The sequence below is a fragment of the Seriola aureovittata genome, chromosome 7 (assembly GCF_021018895.1).
Source record: "Seriola aureovittata isolate HTS-2021-v1 ecotype China chromosome 7, ASM2101889v1, whole genome shotgun sequence".
NCBI classification, from domain to species: Eukaryota; Metazoa; Chordata; class Actinopteri; order Carangiformes; family Carangidae; genus Seriola; species Seriola aureovittata.
In genome coordinates this window covers 11073011-11090744 of record NC_079370.1, presented here as the reverse complement: position 1 = coordinate 11090744, position 17734 = coordinate 11073011, and the positions used below count along the sequence as shown (strand labels likewise).

General features: G+C 41.9%; 3 protein-coding genes across 4 annotated transcripts; all 3 read left to right on the top strand.

Moving 5' to 3' along the window:
- Positions 1 to 351: 351 nt before the first annotated feature.
- nppcl (natriuretic peptide C-like) lies at positions 352 to 2421 on the top strand. Its single transcript, XM_056380365.1, has 3 exons — positions 352 to 560; positions 1259 to 1423; positions 1636 to 2421. Exons 2-3 carry the CDS (start codon positions 1325 to 1327, stop codon positions 1930 to 1932), a joined length of 396 nt encoding a protein of 131 aa, XP_056236340.1. The 5' UTR covers positions 352 to 560; positions 1259 to 1324; the 3' UTR covers positions 1933 to 2421.
- Positions 2422 to 5285: 2864 nt separating this feature from the next.
- On the top strand, positions 5286 to 10219 carry gapdh (glyceraldehyde-3-phosphate dehydrogenase). Its single transcript, XM_056380322.1, has 12 exons — positions 5286 to 5397; positions 5886 to 5931; positions 7346 to 7445; positions 7691 to 7797; positions 7954 to 8044; positions 8180 to 8295; positions 8553 to 8634; positions 8808 to 8959; positions 9079 to 9157; positions 9435 to 9518; positions 9612 to 9709; positions 9799 to 10219. The coding sequence occupies exons 2-12, from the start codon at positions 5909 to 5911 to the stop codon at positions 9866 to 9868; spliced, it is 1002 nt and encodes a 333-aa protein (XP_056236297.1). The 5' UTR covers positions 5286 to 5397; positions 5886 to 5908; the 3' UTR covers positions 9869 to 10219.
- Positions 10220 to 10359: 140 nt separating this feature from the next.
- Positions 10360 to 17696, top strand: opn9 (opsin 9). Of its 2 annotated transcripts, XM_056380290.1 has the most exons (10): positions 10360 to 11132; positions 11321 to 11462; positions 12113 to 12291; positions 13315 to 13465; positions 13639 to 13778; positions 14173 to 14311; positions 14477 to 14591; positions 15818 to 15898; positions 15980 to 16500; positions 16611 to 17696. In XM_056380290.1, the coding sequence occupies exons 3-10, from the start codon at positions 12171 to 12173 to the stop codon at positions 16714 to 16716; spliced, it is 1374 nt and encodes a 457-aa protein (XP_056236265.1). In that variant the 5' UTR covers positions 10360 to 11132; positions 11321 to 11462; positions 12113 to 12170; the 3' UTR covers positions 16717 to 17696. The 2 variants fall into 2 exon arrangements, with proteins under 2 accessions (XP_056236265.1, XP_056236264.1); XM_056380289.1 differs by having other exon boundaries at positions 10360 to 11462.
- Positions 17697 to 17734: the final 38 nt, after the last annotated feature.

The window sequence follows — 17734 nt, the reverse complement described above, 5'->3', positions numbered from 1 at the left end:
AGAGAGAGAGAGGCTAACATGGCACGAGGAGCATTGTTGCCACACGGGAAATGTATAATTCAGATCAAGTCGTGACATAAAACAACGTGAACCTTTTCAGCCAGGTCACTTCATAGCTCTCTGGTCTCATTGACAAAGCACTGGCTAACTACTGCCCTCTGACCTTGATTTGGGCAGTACAGTGGCATCAGTATGGTGCACAGTACACAGAGTCACCTTGGCGATGACAATCATTCTCCAAGGCTATGACATCATTCCAAAGAATGGGAGAGGAGGAGAGTGTTTAGGGGGGGGGTCAACTTTGGCTCTACAAAACGCCTGCAGCATCCCAGCTGATGCCCCAACATTCAGCTTCTGCCAAGAGGACAGACGCAAGAGGAAGAAAATCATCCTTTTAGTTCCATCACAGAGCGAGTAGGAGGAGTCAGGCAAGTGAGATAGTGATGCTCTAGGCAGGTGCCAACAAGTGAGAGGTAGCCGAGAGACCGAGAACAAGAACAAGAGATGGAGAAGAGTCTGTGAGAGCAGAAGACACCCGGAGCCTTGAGAGAAACCTACAGGTGAGCACTCAAATTTTCTTTTAGATTTTCATGTTGAAACAAATTAAGACTTTTTATTCCATAGTTTTTGCTCATTACAATAATTATTTCTTACATGAATAAAAAAATGAATCATGTTAAATTAATGTTGGTTAAAGCCACAAATGGAGCTGGAGAATTTTTATTTCTACATTTCATATTTTATTTAAACTGGACCGCAGCCTTCTGTGTAATTATAAAAATTAATTTTGGTGTTGATCTCATTTTTAAAAAGCTCATATTCATTATTGTGATATTTTTACCATAAAAAAATGTTTGAATCCTGTCGATTTTGGAAGTGATAACACCCGTTTAGTACTTTTTTGAAACACTATGCAATATGATAGAACGTTTTCCTCTTGAAATGATATAATATATTTTTTCCTGCTTCTGTTTTATGTACTAATTTGTTCGGCTGTTTTTAACCCAGATCTAAAAGCCCAACCGGGGACAGGGGCTGTAAATGATATATTCCATCTGTTGCATTGCTTATCAGCACATTGTCTATCTGTATATTCCTCTTGTTAAAATCCTGAAGACACTGATTGAAGATTGGTTAAACTGCACAGTACTAATTTAAATCAAAGCCATTCAAATAATTCTCCATAAAAGAATTTTCAAAACTAACCATTTTATCATGAGTAATTTTAATTTCTCCATGTAAATGAATGTGTATTTAGGTGTTTGCAGCCAGTGTGTTTCCAGTTTTCCTGCACCAGCCCTTCCTGCTCCTCTTCTCTGCCATCATGCTGTGTCCTGTGCTGCTTTGTGCCACTCTCCTCCTTCTGACGCCCCTGGACATCACAGAGGCTCGCGCTCTGCATCCTTCTCCTGATGCTGTGCAGGTACAGAGGGAAGGGGGGAGGTGAGGTGAGGGGAAGGGAAGAGGGGGGAGGATAGAAAAGGAGTGGACTGAGGAGAATTCAGAGTGGATGAATAGTGGATACAAAAGAATAGTCCAGAAGGACGGGAGAGTAATGAAATGTATTACTGATTGAATTATTCTCCCTCGTACACTCCCTGACAATTAAATTGAATCTTTCTTTCCTCTCCGCAGTTTATGGAGCAGTTTCTGGAACGCTATAATGACCTTTTGACCCTGGACGACCTGGAGAACCTGTTGAACAGCCAACCAGAGGAGCAGTCCACCTTCTCCTCTGGTGCCAAAGTGGCCGAGTACCCCAAATGGGCCGATCCACAAACACAGCCCGAGACCCCCTGGCTGCGCCTCCTGAAGGGCGCGCTGGCCAATCAGAAACGCGCAGAACCGGACCGGTCACGGAGGGGGTGGAACCGGGGCTGCTTTGGGCTGAAACTGGATCGGATCGGGTCCATGAGTGGACTGGGCTGTTAGTGGAGAGAGGTGAGGAATAAAGACTGATGACATCCTTCTTAGATTATAATAAGGAAAAACACACATGCAGAGGCGTTGACCTGCAGTGAAGGATGTTGACATGCCAGTAGACTACATGTAGTTTGGTGTTCACTCGCAGTGTTGCTAATGCGGTTTCATCCAGCGTAGATCAGATGCTTCACACTATCGTGGCTGTTTAACAGAGGAGCTGTAGATTATTCCATGTTGAAGTGTTAAACTGAATATTAGAACATGTGAGCTATGTTTACATCAAATGATCATCTTTGATTGCCGGGCTTGTTTTTTTGTTTTTTAAAAGTAAATTGGCACTTTATGTATTTCTAGCTTTGTCTAAGTACAGTACATTTTTGTGGCCAGGAGATTGTGTTTAAAAATCAGGTGATGTCCAAAAACAGTGGCACCTGTATTTCCTGCTTATTGTTTTTTATGTCTACTTATGATTTGCATGAATAAATGGATTTGACATTTGCTGTTTTTCTGTCTGAATGATTGTTAGATTCATCATTCACTTCTATCCCACAGCTACATCCCACTTTGTTTACTCTCTAATGACACACGTCATCTCAATTTGTCCCTCAAAGTAGAGCTTCAAATTCCCCTGACTTGCTTTATTAAATCTTCCAATGGCTGTTGGAGGGAGTTATATTTCTTCCCCAGTCGTTCTGGAGAATGGGTGGCCAATCCTAATAACAGCTGTATGTATGAAAACCCTCATGCTGCTTTTTTTATTCTGGCATTACACCCAAGATCCCAGGGCAAAAAATCTCGAAGCATCATACAGAGAAATGGAAATAAATATTCTGGCATCTTAGTCAGAGAATATGTAAATATGATGCAATCGTATATTTAATGGTCGTACTTGCAGTCCTTGTACCAGCAATGTGCCCAGTTTGAAAACATGACATGAACAGCTTTTTTCTGACTTGGAGGCAAAAGGTTCTGGTGGTAAAAAAAACAAAACAAAAACAAAAACACAATAATTGTAGGTATTTTATGTCCAAGTTAAAAATAAACTTGGAAACAATTCAGAAAGAAGTTACAAAGATTTTTACAAATGTTCAAAATCTTAATTAATAAAGTGTGAGACAGTGTAACTGCTTCGTTGACTGGTAACTGTAGGATCTATTCAGAACATCTGCTTAACACTGGTAGTTATTAAGTGACAATCATGGAAGTTTTTAAATGGAAATTAAAGGTCAACAGTTTTGGAAAATATTCGCTGGTTCAACACTCAAATTCAAAGGTTTCCTGCTTTTCCTTGTGTTTTAAATCATTGTAACTTGAATATCTGCAGGTTTTGGATTAATAATGTGAAGATGTCACCTCAGTAGTTTTTCACCACTGTCTTGACTTTCGTATGGACTAAAATAATTGACAGATTAAAATAAATAATTAAAATGACAATTGTTAATGGCAGCACTACAGCAATGAAAAGTATTTCACAAAATATGTTGTTGATGTATTAATTTATATTAATTCTGGTAGTTGGATTGAATTTCGTAAATACATTTCGAATTTACATATGTATTAGTTGCAGTTTTCTACCACAACACTAGATGTCAGTCTGAGTTTAGATTTGTTTGTTTGTCGCTGATACAGTTAGCGCATGGACTTTGTACTGGACTTTAATACAGGATAGAAGTTGTATAAATGTAGCTAAAGGCCCTTCTTCACATGCACACATGGCTGTGCACAGATCACCAAACTGAAATCCACACATTTTGTTGTTACTGCACTTTCTGTCAGAGTAAACTATTAGAAAACTTAAAAATATATACTCAGAGTAGATTAATAAGATTACGTTTGATTTAAGTGATTGTTGCTGTTTCAAATAAATTTCATTCATTTTACAGTGACCTTCCCACTGAACTAATTATACATTTCCCCAGATATTTTATTCCATGGTTTATTTATTCCACCATCTTCTCTCTACAGTGAGGCCTAATGCCCAGTTTAGCTGTTGTGATACATAAAGAACATGTGATCTGTATGAGGCAGCATTTACAGTACTGAGAGTACAACATGGCCCGAGTGTTGACTAGCCAGGCAGCGTCTAATCTTAGCATGACCTTTACTTCCCCTCTTTGACCTTAAGTTGCAAAGCAGAGGCCAAGACTGGCATGCATGCACTCAGGGTTGTGGAAGTTCAGCTATGCCCAGGCCATTGGACTGTAGCCATAAAACACACCAGCACTGTCCAGTTTTGGTGCATAATAGCATGTCTGCTAGCCTGCAGCAGAATGTTTTTTAACCACATGACCTGCTGAGTTGAAAAATACAAGACACCGAATGCCATCTTTGGTCCAGTTTCATTAAAAATGTGCTGCACGTTCATGGTCTGCTGTGGTGACTAGATGCCATGGGTAAGGTTTCAATTCACTGTCAGGGCTACCCAGTGACAAGGCCCAGTATATGCAGCCAGAGAGACACTTCCAACAAGATTCAACTTGAATGACCCTCTGGTTTAAACTGATGCCCTCATTACATTATTCTGATTTAACATTTCATAATATCCCCAGCAGCGCTTTCCTTTCAAAGAAACACTGTTACCTGACAAATGAGTCAAAACTCAAAAAGAAAAGGACATGTGTGAGACTTGTCATATTTTGTGTGCAATGAATTAAAGAGAAGACCGTTAATTTTGCAGCAGTGAAACACATTACCATTACCTTGAGTACAGCACTTCTGTTCAGACTAAGGAACCTATCTTTCAGTGAAATGTCTCTTTGTTTCCAGATTCTGTCTTGAGAGTCAGTCCTTTCTAAATAACCTGAAAAAGCAGCAATTAGACTGAGAAAACAGACTCGGATGGACTGAGGACACCTCCTCTGCACATGCATAATGGTCACATGTCGAGTAACCAAGACTCAACTTTTGACTTCTGCCTTTAGGAGATGGAGGTGAGCATCTGAAAGTGAAGGGTCATGGTCTTTGGACATTAAATGTCAGAGTCAGACGACAGAGATTTGATCCCTCGTCTGCTCCCTCTGTGTCTGAAGCTCTGTGTTTACTGAGAAGGTCAGTGAGGGACCCCTCTCTTTTTTCAGGCCACTATATGAGGATTCTAATATCTGAGTATCAATATCTAGGCCTCTTAAGGGGGGCCGCTAAAAGTCAGCCTTGATGGCAAATGAGCTGCAAATAAAATAATGTGAATTAAGCAAAAGTATTTCAAAGGCTTTCGGCCGATAATTTGCAGCAGACATGGGATGATAAGAGTGAAGTTTGTAGTCTGTTTCAATCACATTAAGTGAAGTAGGCCAGTTTGCATGCCTCCCTGCAGGCCGCCGACCTTGACATTCAGAGGGGGCGGAGTGAGGAGCGGTGACCATTATGGGGGGGTGTGGCTTTACACTCTGGTCAATCATAAAAACACACAGCTTAACTTTGCTCTTCCCCACTCACACCCGGAGTCGCAAGACAGACAGAGGAGTCTCACAAACGGTAAATACCTTCTCTAATGAAATCATTAGAGTCAGAGAGGAAGCTGCAGGGCCTCAGCAACAGGCTGCAGCACCGAATAACTAGATTTAGATCACCTGGGGATAGTCTGCATGGGCTGGACGGAGCCTCAGTTTAAAGTAATTGGGGTCATAAAGTGCAGAGAAATTCACTTGATGTTCTTGCTTTAAATGGGAGTTTGCTTTTGAAGATGTTTATATTTGTAATTCTGTTTAGATTTGCAGTCGTATCTACACTTGCAGGGAAAGTTAGATAAACTGCAGGCAGATCTTTCATTGAAATTTTCTTGCATTGTGGTCACAGAGAGCTTATCAGTGGAATATATTTTGCATGTTCTTTTGAACTTTTTGCTTATCTAAACACACAATCCAAGCCATCAATTGGATGCTAATATATGGCATCATAAATATGCTCCACCATAAATGCTGGTTTATTATTATCATTCTTCTCTTCTTGCTTTCTCCCTGCAGAGGACTAACCCTACCCAGGCAAAATGGTGAAAGTCGGTATCAATGGGTAAGAGAACATTTTTATCCTCACAAAATGAACACACACACACACACACACACACACACACACACACACACACACTTCAACACTCACTCTTTACACTCCAACTCACATTGCCACACCCCTCTCATGTTTGCACACACAGCATTTAACCGTGATTTATTATAATGGCTGCCTTGATTCAATTTTCAAAATGCACTATCTGCACTTCTAAACACTTATTTATTTGTTTGCCTGCACATGAAGAAAGGAAAAATAAGATGATCGACAATATGTAAGACTGACTTCCACAAAACTGTGTTTCTGTATCCAAATGAGAATTTAACCCCATTACTGAAACACAGAGGAAGATGATGACTATGTAGCAGGATATTAATGGATACCAGGGATAGTTTGTAGATACTGTGATAGTTAAAAGTAAACTACCAGTATTTTATGCTGAGAGTTTTGAAGCTATAAGACACTTCTAAAGAATCCACAGCCTTCAAGGCGCTCAGTACAGGGGAGCTGGTGTTTTACGATTGGATAAGACCTGACCCTCTCGACCTGAGTAGCAGGACAAACTGCAGCCTCTGTGACTAATTAATGGTGACACTATATGGCTTCTCAGGAAGGGAAAAATGTTTTGTAATGTACTGACACACACACACGAACCTGTGGGCAGTCACCATGTTTTTCTTGATCTTTGAACTTTGGCCCTCGGCAGATAACAATGTGGGCAGTGGCTTCGACATGGGGGCCATTCAGCAGGGGATTGTTTTTCTGCTGTGTGGAGCGAGTGGAAGGGCACCTATGTAATTTAAATGTTGTTGAACACACATAATCTGACGTTAAAGTCTACCTATCTGCCTCGTGGATGTGTTCTTTATCCCTCCGCCCCTCCTCCTCCGCCTCCTCCCCCAGTGCCTGAGGACAGAGTGTATCTGTGCCAGGATTTTGGACCCGTGGTTAAAAAGTAACTGAGCCACTGATCAAACAGTGCACTGCCGTCACTAGCATTACCACATTAGAGGTTCATTTTCGACTTTAGCCCCGAAGAGAGGAGAGCGAGAGCTATACAGCCATAAGCTCTGCAACACACACCTCCCTCGGCCCCTCCTCCTGAACCCTGGCCTTTCTGCGGCTGTGGTTTCAGGTCTCCTGGGGAGGTTTTATGTATCCCGCACAAAGGGGGAAAAAGACAGAACCATAATCTAAATAGGCCATGCTGAGGCTTGAAGTGTCAAAAATCCAATTTCACATAATAATGATTGATTTTCAAACTTGATTATGTTCACTTAATAAGCATCTGAGGCTCAGTTTTTCACAGTAACTCAGCGGCATGTCTCTGATCACATCATCCTATGACTTTGGTCAGAGTTATGTGGTGTCATACCACCATCTAGAGGCCAGACTAAGAAACAACACTGTTCATTTTCAGATTCGGCCGCATTGGTCGTCTGGTGACCCGTGCTGCTTTCCACTCCAAGAAGGTGGAGATTGTGGCAATCAATGACCCTTTCATTGACCTGGAGTACATGGTGAGTCAAGAAGATCATTTGAAATAAAAGGCATTGGGATCTGAAATCAATATAATTTAGGGATATCATGGACTTTAAATGCTGTGTAAATTATTTGTTCATGTTTTTTCCGTCCAGATTAGGAATTAATGCATTAATTTGACAAATTTATCTTGTGTCTATGCACACTTGTCAGCTGTAATGATTTGGGTGGCAGCTGTCTCAGGAATTCCCCTTCTCATCTTGTCTTCTCATCTGTTCTTTAGGTCTACATGTTCAAGTATGACTCTACCCACGGCCGCTTCCACGGTGAGGTCAAGGTTGAGGGTGACAAGCTGGTCATCGATGGACATAAGATCACAGTCTTCCACGAGTACGTTAAATTGGCATCTTTTGTATAAAACTCTCCAGGCTTTTATTGCAGCGAAGCATGTCACTTTCAATCCAGTCTCACAAATATGCACAAAAGGAAGAACTGAATAAGCATCTATTGTGACACTAACACTCCTTTTCTCCCACTTTTTTGCAGGAGGGACCCCACCCACATCAAATGGGGTGATGCTGGTGCCCACTATGTGGTTGAGTCCACTGGTGTGTTCACCACCATCGAGAAGGCCTCTGTACGTACTCAGCCCTGTCCCATACTCTTCAACATATAATACTGTCTTATTACCTCATGACCTGTGATGTGTGTGATGTGCAGTTGGCAACCAAACAATGCAGATTTTAATTGGATTTCAAATAAAACATTTCAGGCTCACTTGAAGGGCGGTGCCAAGAAAGTCATCATCTCTGCACCCAGCGCTGATGCTCCCATGTTTGTCATGGGTGTCAACCACGAGAAGTACGACAAGTCCCTCCAGGTTGTCAGGTAAGAATCAGAAAGTATCTTAGACTGTTTGTTTGGTTTATGCAAATTTAAGTGGGTTAAAATGACCACTATTAAAACTGAAGACTGTAGTTTGAACCTATTGCTTTATTATGAAGTGTTTCACTCTACGTACATCTGCTAATGATGAACAAAAAATTAGGCTGAACTTGTATTCGTCATACAAATCCATTTTGAGACATTGTCTTTCATTTTGAAAATCCTCATCTTACTAATGCTGTTTCTTAATTTCTCCATAGCAACGCTTCCTGCACAACCAACTGCCTGGCTCCCCTGGCCAAGGTCATCAATGACAAATTCGGCATCATTGAGGGTCTGATGGTGAGGATTAAAACTGAGAACAATCTAGCAGCAAAACACTAAGTAGCTCCTAAAACCGGATTTACACAGTCCAAAACACCAACATGATTTCACAAAGTTAGAGGAGGGGAGGGGGTATTAAGCTTTATTTAATCATCCTCTGTTCTCTTCCTCTCTGTGCCTTTGTCCATCAGAGCACAGTTCATGCCATCACTGCCACCCAGAAGACTGTGGATGGCCCCTCCGGCAAGCTGTGGAGGGACGGCCGTGGCGCCAGCCAGAACATCATCCCCGCTTCAACTGGTGCTGCCAAAGCTGTCGGCAAGGTCATCCCCGAGCTCAACGGGTCAGTGCCAAAAAACATGATTGTACTGCAGATATATACTTTATCTCTGTGTGATAAGGGCTTGCAGTAAATCCAGTGAATTAAGTTTTTGATCTCTGCTGTATGCTCATATTTTACAGCAAGCTGACTGGCATGGCCTTCCGTGTCCCCACCCCCAACGTGTCAGTGGTTGACCTGACAGTCCGTCTGGAGAAACCCGTGAGTGACAGTGCAGCAGAAGCATTTATAACATGTCTCAAGTCTGTTGATAATCAGTATTTTTCTTACTGTCAACAAATCCCATGAAACTGTTTAACTGCCTCTGAAAATAGTCCTGAACAAGTTCTGTCTTTCCTCCTGTTTCAATTACTTTTGGTAAAATCTACAGTGCTTCACCAATTAAGAAAGAGAGAACTGACATATTTGTGACTTGTTTTTAAAGATTTAGCTCTACATCTTAGAATACAAATAAAAACCTCTTCTCTTCTCCCTTCAGGCCAAATACGACGACATCAAGAAGGTTGTGAAGGCCGCAGCTGAGGGACCCATGAAGGGCATTCTGGGATACACAGAGCACCAGGTATATTCTTGATTTATTTCATTTATCTTTAAAGTGATTTGTCGATCAGTTTACTTTTTAACACGGTACTCTGCCCCCCCCCCCCTCCTGTAGGTTGTGTCCACAGACTTCAACGGTGACACTCACTCCTCCATCTTTGATGCTGGCGCTGGCATTGCCCTCAACGAGCACTTTGTCAAGCTGGTCACATGGTACGCCTTCGGCATGGGTTACTTTCACATCCTCATATTTGTTTCCATTGATACATACTGACTCCTTTTTCGTCTTGCTCCTTCACCAGGTACGACAACGAGTTCGGCTACAGCAACCGTGTCTGCGACCTGATGGCCCACATGGCCTCCAAGGAGTAAACCTACCGGTCAATCAACCGTCACTGCACTATGCCACATCACCCACATCTTCCTGAATCCAGAGTTATAAATTTGCAATAAGACATTGTATTATCTTAAACTCTGTCTGGTTCCATCTGATAGTCGACACCCCCACCCCACCCCCTTACCCCCCCTCCCACTATATGTCTGAGGAAAGGTTCCACAGAGAGCAAATGAAAAGATTTTAATTGGTGACCAATTACTTTTTTTATTTGTTAAATTCCCAGTTCTGTTCTTGTGTGAGATGGAGTGAAGGTGTGAGAGTCTTTGTCTGTCTGTAGTACTGAGGTGCTGCAGTCAGAGGTGGAATAAAGTCCTCTGTTTGTGAGATACATGCCCTCCTTTCCTCTTTTGTCACTGCACAGAACAAATGTACATCAACACCCCTCCAGTGGGATTCATGATGATATGTCACTGACTTCAGCAAACACTTACAAGAAGTCTCTGTCCACTGATCGATTTCCTCCTGTGGGAATACACTGACAGCTCTTAATTGCCTGGACTTTTAATGAGGAGGAAATGTGGGGGATAGTATCTGCAGGTTCGCTCACATCAATTCTTGCAGCACCGCATGGCTTTTATAAAACGGTCGCATGATTTTTGGAGATCTCTTTGGTCATGATCGATACCTGGCCCATCTGGGTGGCTGAGAGAAGTGTAGCATGGTTAATACAACTTGATAACAACCTACTATTACAGTTCAATTTGAGGCCTTTGCCTGCAGGCGATTAGCTCTCACAAAATGAAAGTGTGTGGCAAATTCATTTAGCAAGTTGTTCTTGCAGTTTTGCCCACTCACCCATCTGTTTTTCCTGTAACAGAGATCTTGTGAATTGATATGGTACCTAAGTGTTGGGATGTTGAGGTGTGAACAGCAGTTCAAGAGAAAAAGAAAAAAAAAAAGGCTGTTAATATAAATGAGACCACAGCCTACAATAACAAATTAAATTGATTAAAATATCAGCAAGGTGATTACTTCAATCAGTATTAAATTGATCAGACACCACTTTGCAGCATTCATATCTTATAAAACGCAGTCATTTCCGACGCCTCTGCCCTTGTTTTAATCTTCAAAATTGAGGTCCCTGTTCTCAATGAGCACCACAGTAGAAGTGCTGGAGAATGGGTCATGATACATATAAGAAAAAACAAATGGACCCCAGTGACGGACGACGGGGATAATATGGATTCAGTGGATTAAAAATAAAGACAGTGGATGGCTTGGATAAAAGGAGAGACAGAGGTTAAAGACCCTCCAATAGCCTCCTCCCTCTCTGTTGCTCTCTCTTTCTTTCTGCACACACACACACACACACACACACACACACACACACACACACACACACACACACACACAGATACACACTCGGTTTGCATGCCTCTCGCTGATCATTTCTAAGCCAGATTGTTGACAGTGAATTTTCTCTGCAGCTCTCCAGAGAAATTCCAAATGGATTTACGGAGGAAGGGTCAAGATTAAGATGTTATGAAAAAATAAAAATATATGTAAGAGAAGATCTTTGAAGACCAGCTGAGAGATCATCAGAGGCGACTGACCAACAGAGAGAGGAAGGTGAGTAGAGATGTTTTAGTGACAGATGTTTTCCTGCAGGTATGCGTTTGCATATGTGCAGCTTGGATGGAGAAAGAAAAGGGAAGTGAAGGATTAAAAAACAGCTTTCTGAAACAAGCTTTTTGCTTCTAGTTTGAATGAATTGTTATTTTTTCCTCTCTGTTTTGTTTTGACTTTTCCCATCCATCTTTTTCTCTTTGAGTTCATCCCTCTGTTGACACCTTCTGCAGGGGCAAATGATTGAGGGGAGATTCACTGTTGTTTCCCCTATGACCACACGTTATGCAACATCAACAACAAGCATTTTTTGTTTTACTTATTTATTTATCTTTAGCACACTTCCCCTGGTATAACCCTGAAACATGTGCAACCAATGAAAAGCTAAATAACATTTGAAGAAATGTCAGATTTTCACCATGAAGCTGAGAATGACGAAACAACCTCACTGACAGCCAGCGGGGGGCAAGACGATGTGACACGATGTGTTTGATCTGTTTTGATCAGTTGTGGGAGTGGTTATGTTTTGTCAGAAGAAAACTGCACGAGAGATTCTCTGAAGCTGGATGTTTAAATGGGGTTTCTGCCCTACTGTTATTGTTGTGTGCACATGAAGAGCAGAGACGTGATTAAAACTGTTTTCATGTCATCAGCGGCTCTTTGAAGTTTGACAGGCAGACTCTCCTCACTGTGAGTCAGCGCAGTACATCCATGGAAGGGAATGGCTCACACAGGGGCTCCTGGTTTGAGCCCTCGTCCATCCAGCCGCTGTTCCTCTCCCAGCTGTCCCCCTCTGCAGACCTGACCGTCGCTATTTTCCTAACCTTCACAGGTAAACATTGTTTAAGACACTTTCAGAGGACGCTTGGATCACTGTGTCATTGTCTGGTTCAGTTTTGTGAAAAATGGTGATCCACTCTTGTCCATATGCAAACCCATGTATTGGGGACAAGCAATGATCAATCACATTGAAATGTATTTTGAATTTTAGTCAAGATCCCAAATTTCATATTTGGTATAATTGGGAATTAATTAATTTGCCATTCCAGACTGAATGTAACGTGATTCCAACAAGTCACAGAGCATTGATATAAAGTTCAGCCACAAGAGTGTAGTATCTGAATGAATCGTATCGTTATTATCAATCAGTATATATTCATGTCTTTTTATTATCAATATACAGCTACAATAAAGTGAGGGAACAACAATAATCAGAGCATGCCGCACTGTCAGAATGAATGGATATAATGTTTAATTGAAGCTTCTTACAGATGAATAATAGGTCTCAAGTGGTTAAAGTATTAAAATATTAAAGTTTATATTGGCCCCTATTAAAATGTAAAGTGCATATGTCACAATTGTGCCCATACTATTCAGTACAACTTTGTATTGTGTGCAAATATGCATATAAATGTGGGGCGGTGCAAAAGATTCATGGAGGAAAAATGTGCCAAACAAGGCGGTGGATGTTCAGAAGGAAGAGGACATCATAACATAATACAAGTTTTCCTTTTGTGCAGTAGTTTCATTAAAAGCAGAACAGTGCAGGTCTAGCAGAACAACAGAGAAATGCTCTCTCTGCTCTGCTCTGTCATTCCTGTTCATGTGTTTATGTCGGACTTCGGGTTGACGAAGTGTTCAGCTAAACCTTTCAGTGCGTGATGTAGAAGAAACTGAATAATTGTGCAGTGATCCCGAAGCCTAAGATACTGTGATGTGATGAATAGAAATGACATCTGTTCTTTCGCTCACTTTTACGACCTTTTACGACGGTCCCTGTTTTCCTTTTACTTCACTTGAAAAGCTGAATTCTCTTGTTGTCTGTTGTCATTCCCCGTTTCCCTCTTTTTCCCAGGTGTCACATCTGTGCTGGGGAATGGCACGGTGCTGTTAGTCTATTGTAGGAAAAAAAAGAAGCTCAGACCTCCAGAGCTCATGACCATCAACCTGGCTCTCTGTGATTTTGGTTTCAGCCTCTTGGGAGCACCATTTTTCATCACTTCCAGGTAAGGAATTCCTCAGTTTCAACCAATGTAGGGCCGAGGCATAAAGTCGGAGGGCTGACACTGTGTATGATGCTACAACAACATACAGACACACACACAACAGCCATTTGTCAGGGACAGAAGGTGATGATCCATTAAGCAGGGGGACTAAAAGCCTTCTCTCCCTCTGTCAGCCTGTGTCATGCCTGGGTGTTTGGGGAGACAGGGTGCCTTTGGTACGGCATACAGGGCTTTGTGTTTGGCATCGGCTCTCTGCTCACCACCTGTCTCATCTCTCTGGACCGCTGCCTAAAGATCTGCTGCTTAAGATACGGCAAGTCTTGAGATCTTCTCAATCTACACACACACACAATTGCACTCTGAACCCATCTAACTCCTCCTGGATAAATTTTGTGTCTTGCTTCCAAGGTTACACAGCTTTTTACACAAACCTCAGGCTACCTCCATGACATGAGTCTGTAGGAGACCCTCCTTTTATTGTACAAGCGTATTGATTTGAAGAGTTTATTGATTTAAGAGTCTCTCAGTGATTGCTTACGTAACACTAAAAGGCCAATTATATCTGACGTTGCTTCAAGAAAATTGTTAAGTGAAATGTCAAGACTTCCCCCGAGGTTAAGTGCACATTATGCTCACACATGCACACATCGCTTGGGTAGTCGCAAGAAAAGTTCAATAAGTGGCTTGCACGCATCTTGCTTCTGTAGGTCAATGGATCGAGAGGCGCCATGTATCACTGTCCATAGCTCTGGTGTGGGTTTACACATTGTTCTGGGCCTCTCTGCCTGCATTGGGCTTTGGGAGCTACGGACCAGAACCTTATGGGACCAGCTGCACCATTGACTGGTAATCCTTGGTTTAATTTACTGCACTGCTTGGTGCCCTATTTTGTCTTTATTTGTCTTCAGAAATCTGTGTTGTGTTGTGTGTGTGTTTCCAGATTTGTATTTGTCAAACATTTGCAGACAAACTTGTGAGCGATAATTAGTCTGCCTGTATCACTATTTCAAGGTGGAGAATGAGGGTGTCTCCAAAAGACAGACTCTACATCTTCCTCATCCTGGCTTTGTGCTTGGGATTTCCCACGCTCACCATCATCACTTCATATTTGGCCATCCTGCTGACGGTGAGCACAGCTGCCGCGTCCTGACCCACAAGTATTCTGTCGTTACTTTGTCTAATGTATTAAACACAAATATTATTGGTCAAAAGTTTCAGAACACCTCCCTTTTTCCAGTTGTTAGAAATGTACATAGTCTGATGTCTCAAAGTAATGGACATTTTAAAAAGAAGCAGTTATTAAATCTTTTTACTTAACAAAATTTGATGAATTTGAATTTTTGACTTATCCAGCAACACACTTGAGGTGTTCTTTCTACAGTGGAAATCAAAATATTGTTCAGGAAGCTCATCCTGACACTGTTGCAGAAGTCCCACTAATGTGTTGCACTTTTAGTTTGCTTCATCATCCCAGACCAGCTCCATGGGGTTTTACGTCTGGAGACTGTGATGTTCTTCCATCATGTGAAGCCACTGTCTGTTTGTTTTTTTGTTTTTTTCTAATGTTTTGGGTCGTTTTCTTGCTGTTGGTTAAACCCCTGACCAGCCAGTCTGTCTTCCTTTGCTAACTGCCCTTTTCCATTTCTGCAGAGAAACTGAAAGTTGTAAAACCATTACTCGATCCCTAAAACTTTTACAATTGGGGCAGTGGTGGCCTAAAAGTCAGGGGAGCAAGCCTGAGATCGGAAGGTCGCTTGTTTGATCCCCATACTTGCAGGATTAAATCTGGGTGGAAGTGAAACAGCAGCACTTATCCACTGCTGGGCAGCTTCCAGGTGTGAATGTGTGGTAACATTGTGAATATGATCAGTGCATTACCATAAAAGAGAGGTTGCCTGTCAGTGAATAAAGAAAGGTTAATAAAAAAAATGAAATACAGTTCTTAAATTGACATGATGTTTTAGTTTTTGGTGACCTGAACTTTTATCAGTTAACTGGAAACTGGGGCTGTTCTAAAACTTCAGTGTATGTAAAGCCACTGTGTGTAGAATACGAACATTGCAACTCTGGCACCTCCTTGTGATGGTAACAAAAAAAGACACTGTGGACCTAAAGGCCCCAGATACACTGTGTATCAGATGATTTGTGATCATTTGATTAATCCCATTTTTTTTTTCCCCTGGAGGAATATGCACCACATCTAATGATATGAAGGAGGTCTTTGAAAGTTATAAGAAATAGTTGAATTTAATGGAAAACTGCTGCTGGAAAACAGTCACATGGGTCATATTCCATGTAAAGGTAACATGAAACAAGGTGCATATTCATAAATAAATGTTCTTCTGTTTTCAGGTCTACAGATCAAATCGCACCTTAGCATCTATACCGTCCTCCTCTGTCAGTCACACCAGCAAAGACCTCAGACTTGCAAAGGTAGGGCCTTGTGAGGATCTTTATTTTCTCATTTCCTGATACACGTCCTGAAGCAAAGAATAAACTAGGTGTTTATTCCAGATGGCTGCGGTGGTGTGCAGCACCTTCCTCCTGGCCTGGATGCCCTACGCCACTGTGTCTCTCATCTCCGCCCTCATCCCCAGAGATGACCAAGAGGCAGATAGCACTGTACAGACTGCGGGAGAGGAGTCCACTGCCATGGCCTCAAACTCTCCGAAGATCCTGGACGTCCCCTCGCTGCTCAACTGGACAGCCACAGAATATTATAGACTAACAAATTACAACCCTGAGGGATTATGGGGTCATGTGGCAGACGTGAATCCCAACTCGGGCCTGAATGGCAGCACGTTCAGCTCCACGCTTGACGAGGAAGCTGAGGCAATGACCAGGATCCCGCAGCCGCGCTCCTGTCTGCCACCTGTAGTCACTTTAATCCCAGCTATGTTTGCCAAGTCCCACTGCATGATCAATCCTCTAATTTACCAGATCATGAACAGGGAGTTCAGGGACGACGTCTATGTGCTGGTGTTTGGTCGAATGAAGGCAGAGAGGAGACGAGTGCAAAGGAGGAAGGAGAGCTTGTATGAAAGAAAGGACCATTAGTAAACTTAACTTACGTAATGTCACAAGTTTCAGATGTTTAGGGTTTGCCAGTTTTAAGTCTCTTGCTTTTTCTCTCTTCTCTTTTAAGGGAGCATCATCAGCTTCTCCTATTGCCAGGGCTGGAGGAGGAAGAGGAGCAACTCTATGTCTGTAGGAAGGAGAAACAAAAGTGTGAAGAGCCAGGGGAGCAGTAGTGGAGGCAGATCAGGCTCCTGTGTTGATGATAGATCAGTGGGGGCTGATCTGCTGGACTTTGCCTCCTTGGACACATGGAGGAAGACAGGAAGAGATATAACAGGGTCAACATTCAGCACTGTCTGATAGATAGATAGATAGATAGATAGATGTTGTTATTTATAAAAAACGCAACCAATATTTTCTACTAGTACGAGTTACAGGTTCAGTACAAATCAAGTTTAGACTCCCGCACTCTAACCTCCAACTCCTACTTGTCTATTATATGTTACCAAACTGTCAACCATATGAATAAATGAATGAAATGAATGAAAATAAAATAAATAATGAATAAATACCTTAAACTGAAAACTGTGTGACAAAGTTTAGCTCTCTAAGCAGCGCAGCCACAAAACATATATGAATATAATGTTTCTGGACTTATTTATATGATGTATTATGTCATGTTTGTCAAATGACCAGTAACTCTGTTCCTGGCATCAAATATGCACCGAGGAAGAAGTGACGCCTTTAATTGTAGATACAGTTGCCAGTTTTTATAACATACACGATGGAAGATTTAACATTTTAGAAATTAATAAAATGACTTGAGCTCTTGTAAATCTGTCCTCATACTGAGTTTTATTAACTTAAACCTCAGTTAATTCCCGTGTCTGGGAGTTAACCTCAGTAACAGGGACCTCTACTGGACTTTAGGCGGCTCCTACAGGACACAGTGAGCAGGTCCAGATTAAACCACAGGTACAGTTTCTGAGAATGATCATGTGAGTTTGACCCAGACAGCACAGGTCTAACCATGGCTTAAACCTTAAACTACAGTTCAGCCAAAAGCAGAACAACAGCCCAGTGTGGTGTAATACAAGAACCCTGCAATAAATTGTATGTGACTTTCTGGGTCCAATGGTTTCTGCGTGCAGCGGCGGGGGGAGGTCGTTGCCTAATCCAGCCTTGGCTCCAGTCCAGTTTGTCATTGTGCATTTTAAGATTGAATTTGAATATGTGTTTATCATACACGCT

Coding starts and splice junctions, on each gene's coding strand:
- nppcl (XM_056380365.1), top strand. CDS start 1,325: ATGCTGTGTCCTGTGCTGCTTTGTGCCACTCTCCTCCTTCTGACGCCC. Junction 1,424..1,635: donor CTTCTCCTGATGCTGTGCAG/GTACAGAGGGAA, acceptor TCCTCTCCGCAG/TTTATGGAGCAGTTTCTGGA.
- gapdh (XM_056380322.1), top strand. CDS start 5,909: ATGGTGAAAGTCGGTATCAATGG. Junction 8,045..8,179: donor CCACCATCGAGAAGGCCTCT/GTACGTACTCAG, acceptor AAAACATTTCAG/GCTCACTTGAAGGGCGGTGC. Junction 9,710..9,798: donor TTTGTCAAGCTGGTCACATG/GTACGCCTTCGG, acceptor CTCCTTCACCAG/GTACGACAACGAGTTCGGCT.
- opn9 (XM_056380290.1), top strand. CDS start 12,171: ATGGAAGGGAATGGCTCACACAGGGGCTCCTGGTTTGAGCCCTCGTCC. Junction 12,292..13,314: donor TATTTTCCTAACCTTCACAG/GTAAACATTGTT, acceptor TCTTTTTCCCAG/GTGTCACATCTGTGCTGGGG. Junction 13,466..13,638: donor CCATTTTTCATCACTTCCAG/GTAAGGAATTCC, acceptor TCCCTCTGTCAG/CCTGTGTCATGCCTGGGTGT.